At 40.3% G+C, this 20,759-nt stretch overlaps 2 protein-coding genes across 3 annotated transcripts; both read right to left on the bottom strand.

The window, feature by feature from the left end:
* Positions 1–1,133: 1,133 nt before the first annotated feature.
* Positions 1,134–16,803, bottom strand: LOC120736486 (C-C motif chemokine 7-like). 2 transcript variants are annotated; one of them, XM_040036667.1, is made up of 4 exons: positions 16,748–16,803; positions 11,603–11,785; positions 10,667–10,790; positions 9,438–10,537 (listed from the first exon to the last, which is right to left on the bottom strand). In XM_040036667.1, exons 2-4 carry the CDS (start codon positions 11,670–11,672, stop codon positions 10,456–10,458), a joined length of 276 nt encoding a protein of 91 aa, XP_039892601.1. In that variant the 5' UTR covers positions 11,673–11,785; positions 16,748–16,803; the 3' UTR covers positions 9,438–10,455. The 2 variants fall into 2 exon arrangements, with proteins under 2 accessions (XP_039892591.1, XP_039892601.1); XM_040036657.1 differs by lacking the exons at positions 9,438–10,537; positions 16,748–16,803 and adding an exon at positions 1,134–1,694.
* A 2,074-nt stretch (positions 16,804–18,877) lies between these two features.
* Positions 18,878–19,888, bottom strand: LOC120735176 (monocyte chemotactic protein 1B-like). The gene is made up of 3 exons (XM_040034360.1): positions 19,649–19,888; positions 19,429–19,555; positions 18,878–19,293 (listed from the first exon to the last, which is right to left on the bottom strand). The coding sequence occupies exons 1-3, from the start codon at positions 19,710–19,712 to the stop codon at positions 19,197–19,199; spliced, it is 288 nt and encodes a 95-aa protein (XP_039890294.1). The 5' UTR covers positions 19,713–19,888; the 3' UTR covers positions 18,878–19,196.
* Between the last annotated feature and the right edge of the window lie 871 nt (positions 19,889–20,759).

Genomic DNA, 20,759 nt, shown 5'->3' with positions numbered 1-20,759 from the left:
AAGGCTTCTGGTTGGGGTACATGGTGATCTGTTTCTGGGTGGTGACACTGTCTGTGGTCTTGGAGATGTAATCCAGTACAGATGAGGCGTACTGGTCCAGGTCTGTGTGGGTGAACATATTCCAGTCTGTGTTTTTAAATCTGTCCTGGAGTACTGCGTCTGTCCCCTCTGGCCACACTTTAATTGTCCTCACAGCAGGTTTCACACGTTGGATGAGTGGTGAATACCGAGGTGTGAGGAACAGGGAGAGATGGTCCGATTGTCCAATGTGGGGGAGGGGTGTGGCTTTGTAGGCTCCAGCCAGGTTGGAATACACATGGTCTAAAGTCTTGTCTCCTCTGGTGTGGCAGGAGACATGTTGGTGGAATCTGGGGATATTGAATATTTATTGTGCATTTTAAAATTAGTTGGTAGCCTTTGTTCCAGGTCCTGCACAGCTGCTACTCATCAAGAAATGTAGTCGTTGTCTGTGAAAAGGAAAGGTTGTGATTGAGAGCAAATAAGGTTTACCAGTAAGGAGAACTAACGCAAATGTGTGTGTGACAAGTCTAGAAATAAAGGTGGTGCAAAGAAGTGACCGAGACGTGATTACTCACCTTTCTTTCCTGTGTCTTCTTCAGGGTTTTGGGGCAAACGTTTCCAGGACTTCAGACACCATTTATTGGTTCTGGGAGAGGCCATGAGTTAATCGAGTGTGGGGAATCGTTTGTCTTGGGGTTTTGGGGTTTTTTATAATAATGGATATGGTGTCAGAAGTGTAAAATATTTATTAATATGAAAATGTAAAATGTATGTATATATTTATTCATTGAAATGTATGTATTGTATAACGTGGTGGAGGGGTGGGATTTTAGAACTCACCTGTTAGTGGAATAATGGTTTAGCCTGTGACAGCTGAGAGTATTTAAGGGTGCCAGCTTCAATTAGTCAGGGTGATGGTTGTTGTTTTGTGAAGAGAGAAGGCTTGAAAAATCTCTCATTGTCATGTTCTGAGCTATATGGTGAATAAATGCCTCTTGTTCCACTATACCTGTCGTGGTCTGCCTCACTGTTACAAAGGGGCACGATCTGTTATCCTCGTGTCGGTGTTGTTCCCACATCATCATAATAAATGTTGTTCCAGGTTCAGTCGCTCAGTTTTGTGAAATGAAACTTTAATGCAGGATGAAGCAAAACAATGCAGCGTTTAAATGGCACAGTGAAAGCAAATGATTCCATACATGTTTTTTTATATATTGTTGCATTATAAACTGAGATATTGAGATATTGTCACATCAAGCTGGGTCAACATAACAACTCAGACGTTCACAAGTGTTTGCACAGACTAAATGGCATTTTGGTGGATTTGATACACCTGCGGCAACAAGACAGAAAAGACCTGAATTCAAAGATTCAGATGTGCCCCAATAGCTTTGTTCATTAACTAAATACTGAAAATTATTTGCCAGAGGTTTGACATAATCCACAAATTATTAGGCTGATATTGTGATAATGCAAAAAATAAAAAGTTTCTGAAGCAACTTCATGGAGTGACTGATGCATTTCGGCTTGTAGCATTCATCGAAGTCATGAAAGATGTTTGAGCTGTTGACTGTGGCGTTGGTTTAGTTGTTCCTCTCTCTTGTTTGACAAATTGTTCCATTGCCCACTCTGCAGTCTGTTTCACACAGAAAAGCCCTCTGGGTGTCTTGATCCTGTAGAAAAGTCAGAATCATTATTTTGCTCTCATATTCACATATTTTGCAGTTAATAGCAGAGTTACGGCTTCAATGTGGACGATCATACATTGCTTATACATGACTCAAAGTGGTACAACTTATGATCAATCCACAGACGAAACAGTGAAAGACAAACTTATCCAAAACAACAAATCTGGTGTTGGGCAGATGTTTGAGTTTTCAAGATGAATACGATGTTTCACACTTTGGCATCCGGCTTGTCACAATAGAAGCGGAAAACAACGAGTCGGCGTGAATTACAAGGCCTTAGCTGTACAACATGAGAAAAAACTAGGTTACTCCAAGTCCCTGTGGCTGCTTCTAACATACCGATACAGTGGTGCGAAAAAAAGTATTAGTCAGCCACAACGATTGTGGCACGGTTTCACCCCACCTAACATGATGGCACAGAGGGTCAGTCATTTGCACCAGAGGTACACTTCAACTGTGATGAGACATGAATGTGAAAAAAAAAATCCATGAATCACATGGTAGTGATTTGTAAAGAATATTCATAAATCAGGGTGGAAAATAAGTATTTGGTCAATAACAAAAATACAACTCAATACTTTGTAACATAACCTTTGTTGGCAATAACAGAGGTCAAACGTTTACTATAGGTCTTTACCAGGTTTGCACACACAGTAGCTGGTATTTTGGCCCATTCCTCCATGCAGATCTTCTCGAGAGCAGTGATGTTTTGGGGCTGTCGCCGAGCAACACGGACTTTCAACTCCCGCCACAGATTTTCTATGGGGTTGAGGTCTGGAGACTGGCTAGGCCACTGCAGGACTTTCAAATGCTTCTTACGGAGCCACTCCTTTGTTGCCCGGGCGGTGTGTTTTGGATCATTGTCATGTTGGAAGACCCAGCCTCGTTTCATCTTCAAAGTTCTCACTGATGGAAGGAGGTTTTGGCTCAAAATCTCACGATACATGGCCCCATTCATTCTGTCCTTAACACGGATCAGTCGTCCTGTCCCCTTGGCAGAAAAACAGCCCCATAGCATGATGTTTCCACCCCCATGCTTCACAGTAGGTATGGTGTTCTTGGGATGCAACTCAGTATTCTTCTTCCTCCAAACACGACGAGTTGAGTTTATACCAAAAAGTTCTACTTTGGTTTCATCTGACCACATGACATTCTCCCAATCCTCTGCTGTATCATCCATGTGCTCTCTGGCAAACTTCAGACGGGCCTGGACATGCACTGGCTTCAGCAGCGGAACACGTCTGGCACTGCGGGATTTGATTCCCTGCCGTTGTAGTGTGTTACTGATGGTGACCTTTGTTACTTTGGTCCCAGCTCTCTGCAGGTCATTCACCAGGTCCCCCCGTGTGGTTCTGGGATCTTTGCTCACCGTTCTCATGATCATTTTGACCCCACGGGATGAGATCTTGCGTGGAGCCCCAGATCGAGGGAGATTATCAGTGGTCTTGTATGTCTTCCATTTTCTGATGATTGCTCCCACAGTTGATTTTTTCACACCAAGCTGCTTGCCTATTGTAGATTCACTCTTCCCAGTCTGGTGCAGGTCTACAATACTTTTCCTGGTGTCCTTCGAAAGCTCTTTGGTCTTGGCCATGGTGGAGTTTGGAGTCTGACTGTTTGAGGCTGTGGACAGGTGTCTTTTATACAGATGATGAGTTCAAACAGGTGCCATTCATACAAGTAACGAGTGGGGGACAGAAAAGCTTCTTACAGAAGACGTTACAGGTCTGTGAGAGCCAGAGATTTTCCTTGTTTGAGGTGACCAAATACTTATTTTCCACCCTAATTCACGAATAAATTCTTTACAAATCCTACCATGTGGATTCATGGATTTTTTTTTCACATTCTGTCTCTCACAGTTGAAGTGTACCTCTGGTGCAAATTACTGACCTCTGTCATCATTTTAAGTGGGGGAACTTGCACAATCGGTGGCTGACTAAATACTTTTTTGCCCCACTGTATAATGAAGTTTAATGCTTCATTAAGTAACAAAATACAATTTGTTATATCTTAATGAAAGATACCATTTGAAGGCTCTTATTTTATGTCTTGGAGCAAGATTATTAAGCAAAGACATAAAAGACAGAGATACATAGAAAATAGAAAAAAGAATTTAAGTTTTAAAAAAGTCTGTCTCAGTGAAGGACATGCCGGACATGTGACCACACTTGTTTACACGAGGATTCAATCTGACTTTTAATTACAGTAAAGAATTTAAGATCAACATTGGTCTTCATGACCATGAACTTATATGAGTTTGATGTCCTCGCTCTGTCTCACTCTGTGTCTGAATGAAGAGAAAGACAGAAATTCAAAAACTAATCTAACACAAGTACAAGAAGCAGACTTACAGGCATCGCTGTGGTAAACGGTGAACAGCATGAGCAGCAGTCCCACTGTCAGGCTGAGAGTCTTCATGCTGACTTCACTGTAGACCTGATGATCCTGATGTTTCAGAAGATGTCTGAATGATCGGTCCGATCACCCTGCTTTAAGTCACGTTCTCATCTGCATATTGAAACGAATTCTAAGAAAGTGGAAAAATGATCAACAACCCCAAAGGTGGTTAATAGATTGGGGTTTTTCTGTACCATGAGACAACAGGAAGTTTCGGGGACTCAATATATCTGATAAAATGCTGAAACAAACTGCTCAGTGCTCTACCAATAAATACATGCACTGATAATGCATGCTTAGTCCCAATCTTCACTGTCTGCACAACTTTCCTTTACTCAGGCTGCACTGAAAGTCGACAGTAGAATCGCGAGACAACATTTGAGATATTTGCTGATATCTGATGCATTTGTATATTGATACTCAGTTTTTCCACACTATATTATGTAGTATGTATGTATTATGTTTACATGTTGTATATTTGCTGAATGCTAGGTGCACCATATTTCCAGGCTATAGCCATTCGTCAATATCCATTGACAGCAATCAGCGAGGCAGCACTTCTATTAGATGTATTCGCCACCAGTTCAAAGTCATTACAGTGCATGCATTATCTTTATAGATGGACTGGATGGCGAACAACACTAGAGGCCAACTTAAAGCCAGTAGCACAACCTACCATAAAGTGTGGGATGTACCAATGAGAGACCCTGTCATCACTACTGTCCTGCATAGGCCCGAGCCCCACCTGAGTGCGAGCATTAACAAGACTGGCTATGGAGACTGACCAGTTCGTCAGATACCTAACTGTGGTAAGCAGGCCTCCAGAACCTTACGCTCCTAACCTGCAAAGTAAGGTCAAATTCAGAAACCATCTTCTCGCTGCCACATTTCCATGGTGTCATTGCTTATCTCTCTGTTTATAATAAAGCTTGTGAAAAACCCTCCGCCTGTCTCTTGATTCGGGTCCCCACCCACATACTGGCCTCCGGGCCCCGTTGACAATAATGAGTGTTGGTTTTCAGTTTCTCTCTCTCCCCCAGCTTGATCATTGAGTGGAGATTTGATTTCTCCTTCTTCAGCTGAACACATCTTATTATCATCTACTTCATCAGCAGCAGTGTGGTAAGACCTGCCGTGCAACGTCTCTGCATAATTAGCTGCATCAAAAAAACAGGGATTACTCAATATTGTGTCTGTTTCTAATGACTTACAGCATATCAGAAATGATTAAGGCTAATGCTCATCAGGCAACAAACATCAACAAAAGCACAATTTGTTATTAAAGGATACAGATTAAAGGCTCCTGTTTTATGTCCTCGCTCTGTCTCACTTTCCATTTGAATAAAGAGAAAGACAGAAGATTCAAAGAACTAACAAAGCACAAGAAGCAGACTTGGCAGGCATCGTTGTGGTAAACAATAAACATCCCCAAGTTTACTTTCTTTTTTAGATACATTCAGTTCTCAGACTTCAAACCCCCCCAAAAAACTACTTTCAATATTAAAAGCAGGATATCAGCAGTTACTTCTCCCAGCCAAGAAAGCCATATCTCATCTTTACAGTGCCTTGAATCAAACTGATGTGTTGGATGTAATGAGCATCCATGCTGTAGCACAGGTGTGGAAAAATAAACTTGCTGTAGACATCACTGAAGAAGAGTAGGATGTGATTTGGGATCATACAAAAAAGTTATCAGTGTGTAACTGTACTGCGTAACCCTGCTGAAATGTAAAATTCTGCAGCGTGTGAAACTCTCACCACATAAAACACAAATGAATCATCAGCTTCCACCTCTGTTTGAACTGCAAGGCCTCAGCAGGAACTTCTACGCACTGTGTTTGGTCATGTCTGAAAAATTCAGTCCTGCTGGACATTTTGCAGGATAAAGATACTGAGACTGTATTTGAAAACTGAGCCTTTATTGCTGCTTTTTTGACTTCCAAGTTGGCACAATGTTCCTGACACCAACCTAAACACACTTTATGATAGTTTTGAAAATGCTGCACAAACACAACACGTCTTAGATAAATAACAAACTTCCAGTAAAACAACCTGGCAGCAAATTCTTATGGAATGTTTTCCTCTGGCATGTTTCACCTGCTTTCTTCGCTCCTCAAGGGAACAGTTTGTGAGAATTTGGCCTCCGTCTGTTTGTTTCACTACCTCTTCAGTCACTTCGGTGCCTGGGTTTCAGGTCTCATTGATGAGTGAAAATATTTGGCGTCTGTTTACAACATCTGTCACCGCTTGATTGTTTCATCTTTGTTTTGCTTCTGTTGCAGGCCTGATAGCCTGATGATGGAATTGAACTCAAGATTTTCTTGCTGTGCAGCAACGGTGCTAACCACCATGCCACCGTGCTGCCACTTAAAAAACACAAGTGAGAAAAAACCTTTTTTTCTTTCACCACTGTTCCGCATTGACTATGGGGTTGTTGGTCTCCTGCCTGATGAGTACCCAAAATATTGAGAAAGAAATGTGAGTTTTTGTCACTTAAATTGGAATCTGCAAGAAAGGTTTTGCATTGATTCAGATAAACCTTTAGGAGGAGAGTAGAGCTCATGTTAACAATCCATTAAAATTTTGCTTATTTCCACTGAGCTCTTCAAGGTCAACTTAACGCTTGATTTTGTCAGAAAATTGACAACAAGCTTCATAACTTAAAAACTACAATCCCTACAAATGTGCTGTGTATTGTGAACATTTAGAAAGTACCATATTAAGATTTAGAATATCATGTCACATTTCACATCTGCCTTTCCTTCAAGTTGACCCCAAAATGTGATATAGCTTTAGAGTAGCAGAACAACATTATTTATTGATCTCAAACTATTCGTGTCCAGTTATTTATAAAGCAATACCCATTATCATTACGTACTCCTACGTAATGCTTGTGTAAACAAAGTAAACATCTTACTGCACTACAAACTTATAGTACGTTTCTAAAGAACAGCTGCCTCAGCGAAGGTTTGTGCTCCAGAGTGCTTTACACTGTAGTTCATTTAAGACAAATAAGCACAGTGACAAAATAAAACTGCTCTGGCTGTCTTCAACAAGATTATATCAACAACTGTGGCAGACAAAACCTTTCCTGTACAAAGAGTGAACAGCATCTTGAGGTCGTTCACACTGAAAAAATACAGCTTAACACAAATCAAGAAGACAGAAATGACTCATCAGAACCAGTGAATTCATCCGAAGGCATCTGAGGACGCTGGGTTCTTTCAGTTAAACTAGTGAAGATCAAAGCTTATAAAGGTGATAAGGCTATTTTGGTGTATGCCACACACATTAAATCCAAGGCCCACAGGCTGGATGTAATGCTATAGCTTCATGTGTTAATCAGTCGTGGCCCATTATTATGTGGCAGTCCCACCACTTATACTACAAATCATGTAATTCAGTGCAAACCAGCTTATGAAATGCAATGACCCTGCTGTGCAGCATCGTTACACGTTGGCAAACAGAAGTCGTGTTATAATGAAACAGTGTGCCATGGTAAATGACATAAAACTACTTCTCTAAATGAATAATTTCTATGTTGCACTATAGTTACAAGTAGAACATGTCAGGATATGTTACAGTGCAATATTAAAGACCAAGTTAAACACTATGCTTTATGAGGTTGTATGCAGTGTTATCAGGTGTAAAAATATCATCTGAAATGGAAACTTTAAAAAGACGAAATTTAGAGTTTAGTAATGAGCATTACATAATCATCTTTTCTCAGTAAACTATTTGTCAACAGTATTATGACAAATAAAATAAATTCCTTTTTTCTCACAGTCGTTATGACCAGTCAGGGTTCAGAACCAATTAAGCACAGAAACAACTCTTTGTAATGTCATCACTGACCTAAAGATCAATAGTGACTCACTAAGAGTTTAGAGTTTAATCCTTCTTGATCTCACTGCTGTTTTCAGCACTGACATTCTGATTCAAGGGCTTCATGACACAGCTGGTTTGACAGGTCCGGTTTTTGATGATGTCTCTCTTTGTATCTAAAGGGTTTTTAAGTTTTTATGTCTCAACTAGCAGTTTCTGATCTGCACAAATGAAAATTCAACAAGGGGTTCCTCAGGGGTCTGTCCTGGGTCCATTACTATTTAACCTTTACATGTTTCCACTCAGTATGGCCATAAAGAATCATAATATAGCCTACCATTCTTCTGTAGATGATACACAGTTGTACTTATCACATTCCTCTGATGATCTAACCTCTGTTCACAAACTTATCAACTTATAAACAGAACCCCCAAAATTCTTCTGTTCATCTGGACGTAGTGTTTTCAGTGGGAGAAAGGTTTCGTCACTCATCCAAGTGACTTCTTCAGTCTCAGCTGACTGCAGGTTTCCCCAACCTTATAAACAGTACATTTACATAATGATTGAAACTACCACCACTGTAGGAACAATGGGCTGGGAGGTCAGTTCCTTGAACATTAATGTGCTAACTGATTACATTAATTGCTGGATGTATCAAAACTTTTTAGAACTGATCAGAGAAAAGACAGAAATACTAGTTGCTGTTACAGGAAGTCAGAGGCAATTTTTTTCATATTTATCACCTCTGTCTCTAAGATACAGTCGGCAAGTCAGGAATTGGTATCATTCTTAGTTTTGATAATCACAGCAATAAGATTATGAGAATTGCTTTCTATCATTAAGAACTATTTCATAAGGAAAGATCACTTGGAAGAATTTAAACATGATTTAGTGAGATAGTTAATGTATTTGGAGATTAGACTCCGATGACCCATCACGACAGAACAGTTTTATTGTATTTTGCCGTTTTCACTGCCTTTGGCATTGTAAACCAACATGGGTTTTTATGTTTTTCTGTGTTAAGGACATTGAGTTGGCTTGTAATGAAATGTACTAGCTAAATAAAATTGCCATTGCCATAAAATAAACTATATACAAAGTGTCACTAAATACCAAGAGGTGCAGAAATCTCTGTATGTAGCACAGAGCCATGGCTCAGTGTTTGAGTGTCTCAATGATTCCCACAGTCCCGAATGTGCAGCGCTCACCACTAACAAGCACCTACATAAATACAACAAGCATACCTGAACTTGGGTGCAAGACGAGAAATTCAGCACCCTTGTGATTGTTGTTATAAAGTTTTCCTAAAATGACAAACAATTTTTACTCAAATGTTTTCACCAGCATTTTTATAGTTGAAAATTTGTTGTATTTTAAAGGAAAGTGAGCATATTTTAAAGTTTATGTAGGATATTTTATTGATTTTATTCACTATTCTGATGGATTCAAAGAGAAGGCCACGGCATAAAAGCACAGTTGAACATTCACTGTCAGACAGAGTCGATGAGTTTTGTGAAATGCAACTTTAATGAATAAAGAAAAACAATATACAGAGATATATAAATGCTTTGGACACACTGTATCTGCATAACAATGGCACGGTAAAAGTAAATGGTAAAATGACTGGAGACATTAAATTTCGTGTGCACTATTTTTATCTGAATATGGAAATCATGTAAGCGTCTAAGGCATCAAAATAATTTAAAATTGTTTTTAATGATAATTCTCAGTTAGATATTAGCGGCAGGAAAAAAAGGGCATATGTAAGGAGAGAAACAGGCGAGGGATGGATACCACAGTGGATCGAAGCTACAGTGAAACACGGTGGTGAGAAGACAGACTGATCTAAATCAGCTACACCCTGACTGAGGAGAAGCAGCCCTCCATTCTTCAGTGATGTCCTCCAGCAGTGATTTATATCTTTGTGGAGAACGATTCATATTGCAGCAGGGTAACTGTTTGTGTATTATTATAGAAGAACTTTCCTTCATTGTTACTGTCACACTTCAACTTGAAGACTATCGTCGTCACATGAAGCTCTTGCAGGGGTAATCTGGTTTAACAAGACTTGACATAGTCTCTGTTCTCAGGTCGGCAGGAATCAAAGTGACATAAATTAGCATATTTCTGTGCCTGCTACTTTTTTGTCCTGATTAGGACTCGTATCAGAAACATTGCACTACAAAACAAGTATTCAGGGAGAATTCATTAACTAAACAGGAATGTGTGATGTTTGCAGCTGTCTTTGTCCTCACCCGAGTGAAATCCCTTTGAATTTCAATCTTTAGATCTTTAAAGTCCTGCTGCCAAAGTGAGTGAGAGACAAACAAATACCAAATACTCAAATTCCCTTTTCAGAGATGCAACTTTTTACTAAACTTATGCTGATAATTAAGCTGATAAATGCAAAATAAAAGTATCCGCATTTCAATAATAGTAAGACTACTTAAGCAGGCAAAGTACAAAGAGCTAAAACTCCAGCGCTGGTTGCCGGTCATTGGGGTCATGGTAGGTTCTTCATGTCTTAATTGTGGCGTTTGACGAACTCTTCCATTGCCCAGTCATCATTCTGTCTCACACAGTAATCGCCTCTGGGTGTGTTGATCCTGCAAAAAAATCAGTGTCATTATTTTGTTCTCAGATCACAGATTTTATTCTTCATAGAAAAGAAGGATAATACAATGCTTGGCAAATATTAGTGAGGGCAGCAAAGAGATGTTGAAGTACAAACTTACACAAAGGCTTCTGTTAAACATTTGCTGTGAGTTTTTCTGATGGAGAGGATGTGCACCTTTGGGATCCTTTTATCAAAGAATTTAAAACAGCAAAGATCAGGTGGCACTAAACCCATTCCAGAAGCTGTAAGAGAAAAACACAGGGTATGTTTTAGTGCTACGACTCTATGTCGCAAATTGTTTTCAATTTATATCTAAACAAAACTTACAGTTTGAAAGCTTATATTTTATGTCCTAGTGTAAGATTTTTTTATTTTTTAAACTGGGTAAGGCTTTTTCTGTTGTGCAGATACTAGTGTGTAAGCATGTAAAGTAAAATTATATATATGTAATTTAAAATATTAAATGATAGTAGATGCAAATTAGTCGTTGGCTAAAGATGTACAGCTACCCCAGGCAAGCTAAAGTTTTAGCAACAGTTTTCTGGGATTTTTTTTTTTAACAAAAATATTATTTTTTAATATAATTTAAAATGTAGATATTATTTGTATTATTTTTATGTGACAGCAGATTTTAAAAGAAAATGGTTAAATTTATTTTAGCTTATGCTAATGATATCTTTTTATACTTGGACAGTAAGGGCAAAGTTAGGTGCTGGATATTTAAATAACCTTTTGAAACTTCAACATCCAACAAAAATTGTAAAAAATTGTATATATGATTATATACAGCTTCATATTTAAAAATATAATTGTATACACATGCACACACAAATATATGTAACACAGTCCTGGTAGAGGATCCGAGCTTAGACCGCCACAGCCGCAAGAGGGGAATTTTTAAAATATAAAAATCTTTCAATCATTTGTCATTTCCCTGAGATAATAATTAGTTTCATTTTTGTTTAAAAAATGAAAATACAGAAAAATGAAGAATTTCATGTTCACAGTTGAAATTCCCTCCAGTGTGATGCAGGAAGTAGACTAACAGACTTACGTGAGGCGTCGCAGTAGTAAATAGTAAACAGCACGAGCAGCAGTCCCACGGTCAGGCTGAGAGTCTTCATGTTCGCTGTAGACCTGGTGATGCTGGTGTTTCAGATCTGAAGTGATTTGTCCTGCTTCCCTCGGCTTAAGTCTGACATGCTCACATGTCCTCATCTGCATATTCAAAGTCGTTCTAAGAAAAGTGGGAAAAAAATGATAAAACAAATATAAGGCAACAGGAAGTTTGAGGGGCTCACCGCCATTCTGATTGTGTGATAAAACAAGGTCAGACAAACCACTCATTCTGCAAAGCCTTTGCATTGTCTTTACATCATACATAGTCATAATGTTTCCACCATTAAACCTCTAATGTTGTTTCATAACTGTCACCAATAGTCCTTAATCATCACTTTCTGAGCCTTGCAGTGTGCAGGTTACAGTGATGGTCTGTGCGAGAATCATCAGGCAACGCATACAAGCATCTGCACACGAAATGTATTTTAAAGATATGTTTTAAAGCAGTTTTTTGTACAGTAACATAATAACATTTCTGAGATGCATGGGGTTTCAGCAACAAAGGTATTCTAGGTCAAATTTGACACAGGCAGGTCTGAGTGTTTCAGAAACTGCTGATCTGCTTTTTCCCACACAACCATCTCTGTGGTTCACAGAGAATTCTCAGAAAACATAAAATGTTCAGTGAGCAGCAGTTTTGTGGGAGAATATGCTTTAATTGATCCCGAAGGTCGGAACAAAATGGTCAAACTGTTTCAACTAATAGGAAAGCAACAGTAACTCAAAGGACCACTCGTTACATCGTAGCCAATGTATGTAGAAGAGCATCTCTCGGTGCACCATATGTCAAAATAGATGAGTGAAAAGTTGTTACCTGGTCTGATGAGTCTCAGTCGACTGCTGTGTTCCTTCGGATTACCCCCCACCCCCCTATCCACCCCTGTGGCTAGTCACGTGCTCTAATGTTGTGATGTGGACATTAATGTGCTCTCTGTGCAGAGGAGTTTTTTTTGTTTCCTGTTCTCATGCTGTCCTCCCATAGGTGCCCAGCGTGAGAAGAGGTCTCTTTTTTTCCTCTTGTACTTTTCCCATTGTCGTGTAATTTTTCAGTGTTTTCTCTGCAACGCTGCCGATCTCCGACTGTATTCCCATGTGATGTCTTTGTTGTGTGTGTAAGTTGGGGGGGGGGGTCCTATTCCTCTGCGGGGCAACCTGCATATGGCCAATAAAGCATTCATTCAATTCAATTCAATTCAATTCAATTCAATAAAACAAATATAAGGCAACAGGAAGTTTGAGGGGCTCACCGCCACTCTGATTGTGTGATAAAACAAGGTCAGCCAAACCACTCATTCTGCAAAGCCTTTGCATTGTCTTTACATCATTGTTAAGTCTAATTGTTGAATGTTGTCATTGTGGTTCTTAAATTTGTAAAGTCTTAGTTCAATCTATAGGATCAAGACATTCCTTTGTCTCTGACCACCTCTCCAGCCACTCTGTGCTGGGGGAGGTTTTATCACAGACACATCCCTTGTGAAGATTCTGTTTGATGTTTGGTAAGCTTCCTGCCCTTTGGATGCCTGTGTGAAGGTTCTCAGTCATCCAGGTCATCGTAGTCAAAGGAGCTTGCAAAGAAAAGCGTCTGGACTTCTTTTTAAGTTGCTTGAAGACGTTTCACCTCTCATCCGAGAAGCTTCTTCAGTTCTAAGGTCAAATGGTGGAGAGTCCCAGATTTAAACCTAGTGGGAGTATCCCTCCACAGAGGGACAAAAGGACCCCCTGATGATCCTCTAATCGCCTGAGCCAAGGTGTGAAAATGGGTGTGGGTCCCAATCAGCCAGAGTTTCGGGTGAGCTCATTGTGGATTGGGCTCAAAGATGGTCGCTCGTCGTTGAACAGAGGCGGTGGTTTACGACACCAACTGTCTGCCATCTATAATCCAGTTTTGAGTTCCCTCCCCAGACGCCTTAATGCCCACTCACATCCTGGGCCATCTGACCTCAGGAATTCGCATGATATATCTTATTGGACTCATCTCGGACGGGGATGAGTCTGCCTACAGGAGGGAGGTTGAACGTCTGGTGTCCTGGTGCAGCCACAACAACCTGGTGCTGAATGCCCAGAAGACAGTGGAGATTATTGTGGACTTCAGGAAGCACACAGCTCCACTCCCCCCCATCATCCTGACTGACACCCCCATCACCTCTGTGGACTCATTCCGCTTCCTGGGTACCACCATCACCCAGGACCTGAAATGGGAGCCCACCATCACCTCCGTCATTAAGAAAGCCCAGCAGAGGATGTACTTCCTGAGGCAGCTGAAGAAATTCAACCTGCCACCACGGACGATGATGCAATTCTACACTGCAATCATCGAGTCCATCCTCACCTCCTCCATCACCATGTGGTACGCTGGAGCCACTATCAGGGACAAACAGAGACTGCAGCGTGTTGTGCGCTCTGCTGAGAAGGTGATTGGCTGCAGACTCCCATCTCTGCAGGACCTGTACACCTCCAGGACACTGCGGCGTGCAGCTCGGATCTCAGCTGACCCTTCTCACCCTGGACACAGTCTGTTTGACCTGCTCCCCTCAGGCAGGAGGCTCCGGTCCATTCGCACCAGAACCTCTCGCCATAAGAACAGTTTCTTCCCCTCTGCTGTTGAACACATGAACAATAACCGTATGACTGTCCCCGCCACTATCACATGACCCTACGCTGTGTTCACTGCATCATTCCATGTTTGGCACTGATCACCACCTGCACTCATGTATATATCATGTATATATCTATCTATCTACTTAGCACTTTTAATTCTTATTCTCATTTTTATTTTCATGTCTATTTAAGCTTAATTTATAACAGTATGTTTGCACTGAAGCACCGCAGCAATTTCCTAATGTTGTAAACCCGCTCAACATTTGGCAATAAAACCCTTTCTGATTCTGATTCTGATTCTGATGATAAGGTGGGGCCAGGTTTCACAATGAGCTCACCCAAAACCCTGGCTGATTGGGACCCACACCCAGTTTCACACCTTGGCTCAGGAGATTAGAGGATCATCAGGGGGTCCTTTTGTCCCTCTGTGGGGGGATACTCCCACTAGGTTTAAATCTGGGACTCTCCACCATTTGACCTTAGAACTGAAGAAGCTTCTCGGATGAGAGGTGAAATGTCTTCAAGCAACTTAAAGAAGTCCAGACGCTTTTTTTGCAAGCTCCTTTGACCGCCCTTTCGATGGCTTCATTGTGTTGTGCATGGTGAAACATATATTGGGTGTGGGGGAGATTACCATTTTATGACTAAGGATGTTGTTAGAAACAGTTGGAAGTCACGCACACAGAGAGACACACATTCTCACACACTCACTCAAACACACACACACACACGTTCTTGCACATGCATACACGTGCGCACACACATACACACACATAGTGCCTTGTCTTTGTCACCAAGGGGGGTTTTACGGAGGGAGGTGCTTTTTCTGTGATGTGTACTGTAACAGTTTGTCAATAAAAAGGCTACGAGGACAGCTGCTCTTTGAAGGATTTGGGTTTGGAGTCAGGTGAGGAGCGTGAGCTCCAAGAGCTGGTTCTGACCCAAACTTCCCTCGTTAGCGAGTTAAAAAGCCGGTTGAAGATGTTCTGTCTTGTTTTCCGCTCTTCCTGAGGAATAAGTCTCTAAACTAGCGGGGCATGTGGAAACACAGACCCAACAATCATACATAGTCATAATGTTTCCACTATTAAACCTCTAATGTTGTTTCATAACTGTCACCAATAGTCCTTAATCATCACTTTCTGAGCCTTGCAGTGTGCAGGTTACAGTGATGGTCTGTGCGAGAATCATCAGGCAACGCATACAAGCATCTGCACACGAAATGTATTTTAAAAATGTGTTTTTTTATTACTAAGCAGTTTTTTGTACAGTAACATAATAACATTTCTGAGATGCATGGAGTTTGAGCAACAAAGGTATTCTAGGTCAAATTTGACACATACCGTCTTTTTAATCAAATTTAAAGACATGAAGTGTAAAAATGTTATTCTTTTCCTTTTTTTTGAGACCACAGTGATCTCGACCCCTAACCAAGAAACCACATCAAAGGATGGCCAGCCAGATGCCCACCCTGTGTCTGGTTGTCGGGGTTTATTCATGTTCACATAGCAGTATCATAATAAAATCCAACTCAAAATAAAAAAAAATTTCATCTTTAATTTATCTCTCTATTTGTTTAGCAGCAATTTATTTGCAATATGTAAAATGTCTATTTAACTTGTGTCTTCTTTCCTGCCCTTTTTGTGCAACACCTTTTTCCCATTACTCATTAAACTCTTTAGTCTGTCTTGTTATAGTTGCACTCCAGCATGCCTGTGATTCTCATGTTTGCAGTTATTATTCTGTGTATGGATATTTTACCTGATTTTTTACCTTACTTTTTTGTCAGGTCTTTGCTCTAATATTATCACCTGCTAATGTCTTGACCTGTGTCTTGGGTTAAAGATTTGGATTTTACTCTTTCTTGGTGTTTTATGTCCTGCATTTGGATTCTTTCTCTGTGGTTCATTATGCAAAGATGGTGGTTTTGATTCAAATAAACCCTTTGACAGTATTAACGTGTTAGAGGCTTCTTCTCCATTATCGGGGTCACTGGGGTGATGTGACCTGCTCCCCTGCTCTATATAATTTGATTTCCTGAAAGGAAGCAGCAGAAGAGCATAAAAGCCAACTTCACCTGCTGGTTTAGGAAATTTTCAAGTCAATGCATTTAAGTAAGATGGCTTGCTGAAGTTCAAACTGAGCATCGGAAAGTTCACTTTAAAAACTTTGAAAGTGGCCTGGTTGTTGGTGTCAGACAGGTCTGAGTGTTTCAGAAACTGCTGATCTGCTTTTTCCCACACAACCGTCTCTGTGGTTTACTGAGAATTCTCAGGAAAAATAAAATGTTCAGTGAGCAGCAGTTTTGTGGGAGAATATGCTTTAATTGATCCCGAAGGTCAGAACAAAATGGTCAAACTGCTTCAACTAATAGGAAAGCAACAGTTACTCAAAGGACCACTCGTTACATCGTAGCCAATGTATGTAGAAGAGCATCTCTCGGTGCACCATATGTCAAAATAGATGAGTGAAAATTTGTTACCTGGTCTGATGAGTCTCAATCTCTGCTGTGACAGTCAGATGGTAAGGTCAGAATTTGGTGTAAGCAGCATGTAAGCGTGGCTCCATCCTGATATCAATGGTTCAGGCTGCTGCTGGGGTAACAGTGTGGGGGATATTTTCTTGGCACACTTTGGGCCCCACTTTGGCTACTAACTGCCCATCTTTTAAACACCACAGCCTCCCTGAACATGGGATGTGGTGGAACAAATGAGTCATGGATCAGCTGTACATCATGGATGTGCAGCTGATCAACTGTGTGATGCTCTGTTGTCAACATGGACCAAATTGTCTGAGAAACGTTTATTGCAGTTTCCTAAATATATGACAGGAAAAATCACAGAAACTCTGAGAGCAAAAGTTGGTCCGAGTAGCATATAACTAATGAATATTAGAAATGTCCTGTCTCAGAGTGACGCTGAAAAACTAGTTCATGCATTTATTACTTCTAGGCTGGACGACTGTAATTCTTTATTATCAGGATGTCCAAAAAACTCCCTGAAAAGCCTTCAGTTAATCCAAAATGCTGCAGCAAGAGTCCTGACAGGCACTAGAAAGAGAGAGCAGATTTCTCCTGTATTGGCTTCCCTTCACTCCCTGAGCCTGGTTCTGCTGTAGGTTTCTTCCTGTTAAAAGGGAATTTTTCCTTCCCACTGTTACACCTTGAGGAAACTCTTGTTGTGATTTGGTATTCTAAATAAAATGTAACTTATTTTTATCCATATTTTGTATATAGAACACCTTCTATTCATTTCCAGATTGATATTCCTAAAATCTGCTAGAGGACTTTGATTGAATCACGGTTCAAAATGTCGTTTAGGAAGCATGAGCTTTTATTTCACAGAGATTACTTGTACACACACCTCGTTATCTGAAACCCTCTTCTTAAAAATGGTAAACACAGTCCCTTTATGTAGACTTTCAATATATATATGACAAATAAACCTCGTCTCACGTTACAAGTGTTATAAGCCGTTAACTGATTGAACTTTTTTAATTACGTAAGTGTAAAATTTTCTTCATCTTATAAGCGACCTAGATTGGGGTGGTGGGTGTTATTGTTGCCCAGCTGCTTGCAGTAAATTGTGTTTGAAGATTGAACCGATAATGCTGTGTGTTGCACTGCAGGTCTGCAGCCTGTGTTGATGCTATCAGTGAAGATTGAACCATCGCTGAGGGGTGGTCACACACACACACACACAGACAACGGATGACTTAAGATAAGTACACGTTAACACAGAAACAAGCGCAAGAACTAAAACCTCACAGATGTTATCACAATGACAGATCAGCTTGTGGTTTAACTACGTTCCGATAAATGCAGACTGGTGCAGGTCGTCTTTGTTCGTTTCAGATTAAATCCCCCTACATGCTTTCTAATGTGCTTACGAATGTCAGTGTACCCCAGAATTACACATGAGTCATGGCATACATGCCAGTAAAATGAGCTAATATAAATTTCCTAAAGGTGACTGCGAGGCCTGTGGCACACACCAGCAGTCACTGTTGGGTTCGTGATCTTTGTATCTTTCTTCAGCCGTTTTTAGTCAACGTAAAGATTTTACTTGGTGTCAAAACAAAAAAAATCCTCACAGGTGTAAAAATGACAGTTTCACAAGCTGAAATGTACCGAAATAACTTCGAGTGCAATGTTTACAGTCGTGCCTAAAACAATGGAGTAAACCTGATGAGGTTAGTAGATTTATATACTGTATATTGTATGGCATTATTAGACTAATACAGAAGCATTGATTGATTGATTCAACTGAATTTTGCTCCTTCAGGTGGAGCACGTTTTGATCATTTTGTATACAATTAGGAAATTCAGTCAGGTTGTGAGCAAAAATTTGGTCCCCGGTTGAATCAGCACATGCAACCATCTTTTCATAGAAGTTGCTCTCGCGTCTGCTGGTGAAACTACTCAAACCTGCTGAAACGTGGGCTTGTTTCAAAAATACACCAAGGCAGAAGTGGTGCTGCACCAACCTGTTTTAAAAGGTAATTCAGTTCTAGATTTTGCTGTTTCTCTGGTTATTATCTCTGAATACCTTTTATCATTTTTACAGATTCAAAGAGTTGTTCAAATGAAAACAAGAGACTGTGAAACACTGAATGACAGTTTTTTTAAGATCTGTATTTAATGAGATTATAAAGATCTTTTTACAGCTTTGAGCTTGAGGCAGCAGAGTAAAAAGGACTTTTGTATTATTATTTCTTTACAGTTCTTGTCCTGCACAAAACATACCTAACACACATCTGATCAGTCACATAAACGTCTAACAGTCTTTTCAGAGAACTTGCATAATGTTTTTTTGTTTATTTTTAAGCCAGTTTTATGAAAATACAAATACAAAGCGAAGCCATAAGGCCTTAAAAAAGCAGTCAATTATTAACTAAAGCCGATAGCTGATAGCTGACGATCTTGGTGGCGGCTAGCTGCTGCCTTCAGTGTTGTGGAGCCGATACATGTCCTGAGCCCACTGGAAGCTCTGAGTGTAGCAGATCTTTTTTCCTCTGACAGTGTGGACTCTGCAAAACATGCACACAAAAATCGTTTTATTCACACTGCTTTGATTGAGTTCTTGCAGACGGCCTGTCTAAACTTCACATATCCCTTTTTATACTTTATTCATGACCAGTCCTGTTTGAAAATATCAAATTTACATGTATGCCTTCTTGGGACAGGAGCTGTGCGTCTGGGTGATGAAGGACACCAACTTCACCGGTATTGCATTTATTTTAAAGTTGAAGCAGCAGGTTCCAGGAGCTGTGCTGAACTTTACGCCTTTCGCTGAGAGCAAGGTAAAAGACTAAAGTCAGTATCAACATGTCAGCTGTAAATTTTCAAGCAAATGCAAGGAGTCATAAAGGAATAAACACTCACGGATGGCATCACAGCAGCAGGCTGCAAGCAGCAGCAGTCCCAGAGAGAAGCAGAGAGTCTTCATGATGCTGAGAGAGGAGGGATGAGGAGGATCTTCTTCGTCGTGTTTTTATCTGATGTTGACCAGCCGTGCATCCAATATAAATCCTATGCCTTTTCTATCTCTGTGATGTCAACCTTTCCGCCCCAAACTCAGAAATCCCCGACACGAAAGCACACTCAAACCACCGCTCGTGCAACTGCGGAAGAAAGTTAGAGTAAGGGGACATTTGACAGATTAGAATCAGCGGAAGTGGGGGAGAGTGTAATCAGTGTTTATATCTGTACAGGTTACCTCTAGTTTTCAGGTTCTTTTACGGGGTTTTAGTAGACAAAGGAAACTGATCACAATCATGCCTGACATTTTGTGTGTGGTTTTCACAAAATTAGTTGTGTTTCCCCAAGCAGATGGGGAATAGACTGACTCACAACCCAAATGCAGAATTGCAAGTCCTTGAGTACCCATCACTAGGCCCGGCTGGGGGTCAAAAAACTCCTGCTGCTTCTACCACAAAGCTTAAGATTTGAGATGTTTTATGCTTATCACAATTAGTCAGCATGTACTGATCTTACTGAACCTGATAAAAACTTACTTAACTGTAGTTGTACCAAATTTAGAGCTACACAAGTGAAAGTGGGGCAACTGACTGTTCCACTGAAATTCTGAGGAAAAAGAAAGAAAGAAAATTATTTGATTGCCGGCTAAATTTGTAGGTTTGCTCACTTGAAATGAAAAGTCTCTGATTTTTATGATAGTTTCATCTTAATGGAGAGAGACAATTAACTGAAAATAAAAAAAACACACACATCACAAAAAAGTTCTAAACTGGTTTGTATGACACTGAGTGAAATTTGAGTATTTGATCCTTTACAGCCCAGCCACAATTCTGACTCCCACAGACTGGCTCTGTGCACATGTAGGAGAGGTCATGAGGTCAAGAGGTCTATATTAATGAATTTACTGGCTAATAGTGTGTGGCTATGGGCTGTGTCCTTATTCACCTCTGTACAGTTTAAAGGGGATAGTTATGTAAAAAATCCCTTCATGGACAGATTTTGTGAATTTTGTTAC

The sequence above is a fragment of the Simochromis diagramma genome, unplaced genomic scaffold (assembly GCF_900408965.1).
Source record: "Simochromis diagramma unplaced genomic scaffold, fSimDia1.1 OVJJ01000333.1, whole genome shotgun sequence".
In the NCBI taxonomy this organism is placed as follows: Eukaryota; Metazoa; Chordata; class Actinopteri; order Cichliformes; family Cichlidae; genus Simochromis; species Simochromis diagramma.
Note: the sequence above shows the minus strand (reverse complement) of the source record. Positions and strands in the feature narration are given on the sequence as shown.

Bases quoted from the DNA above. Each gene is read 5' to 3' on its own strand.
- LOC120736486 (XM_040036657.1), bottom strand. From the start codon at position 11,672: ATGAAGACTCTCAGCCTGACCGTGGGACTGCTGCTCGTGCTGTTTACT. The intron at 10,791-11,602 runs GTAAGTCTGTTA...TTTCTCTTACAG, and splicing joins TTACTACTGCGACGCCTCAC to CTTCTGGAATGGGTTTAGTG. The intron at 1,695-10,666 runs GTAAGTTTGTAC...ACTTTTCTACAG, and splicing joins TGTTTAACAGAAGCCTTTGT to GATCAAGACACCCAGAGGGC.
- LOC120735176 (XM_040034360.1), bottom strand. From the start codon at position 19,712: ATGAAGACTCTCTGCTTCTCTCTGGGACTGCTGCTGCTTGCAGCCTGC. The intron at 19,556-19,648 runs GTGAGTGTTTAT...CCTTGCTCTCAG, and splicing joins CTGCTGCTGTGATGCCATCC to CGAAAGGCGTAAAGTTCAGC. The intron at 19,294-19,428 runs GTAAATTTGATA...CATGTTTTGCAG, and splicing joins TGTCCCAAGAAGGCATACAT to AGTCCACACTGTCAGAGGAA.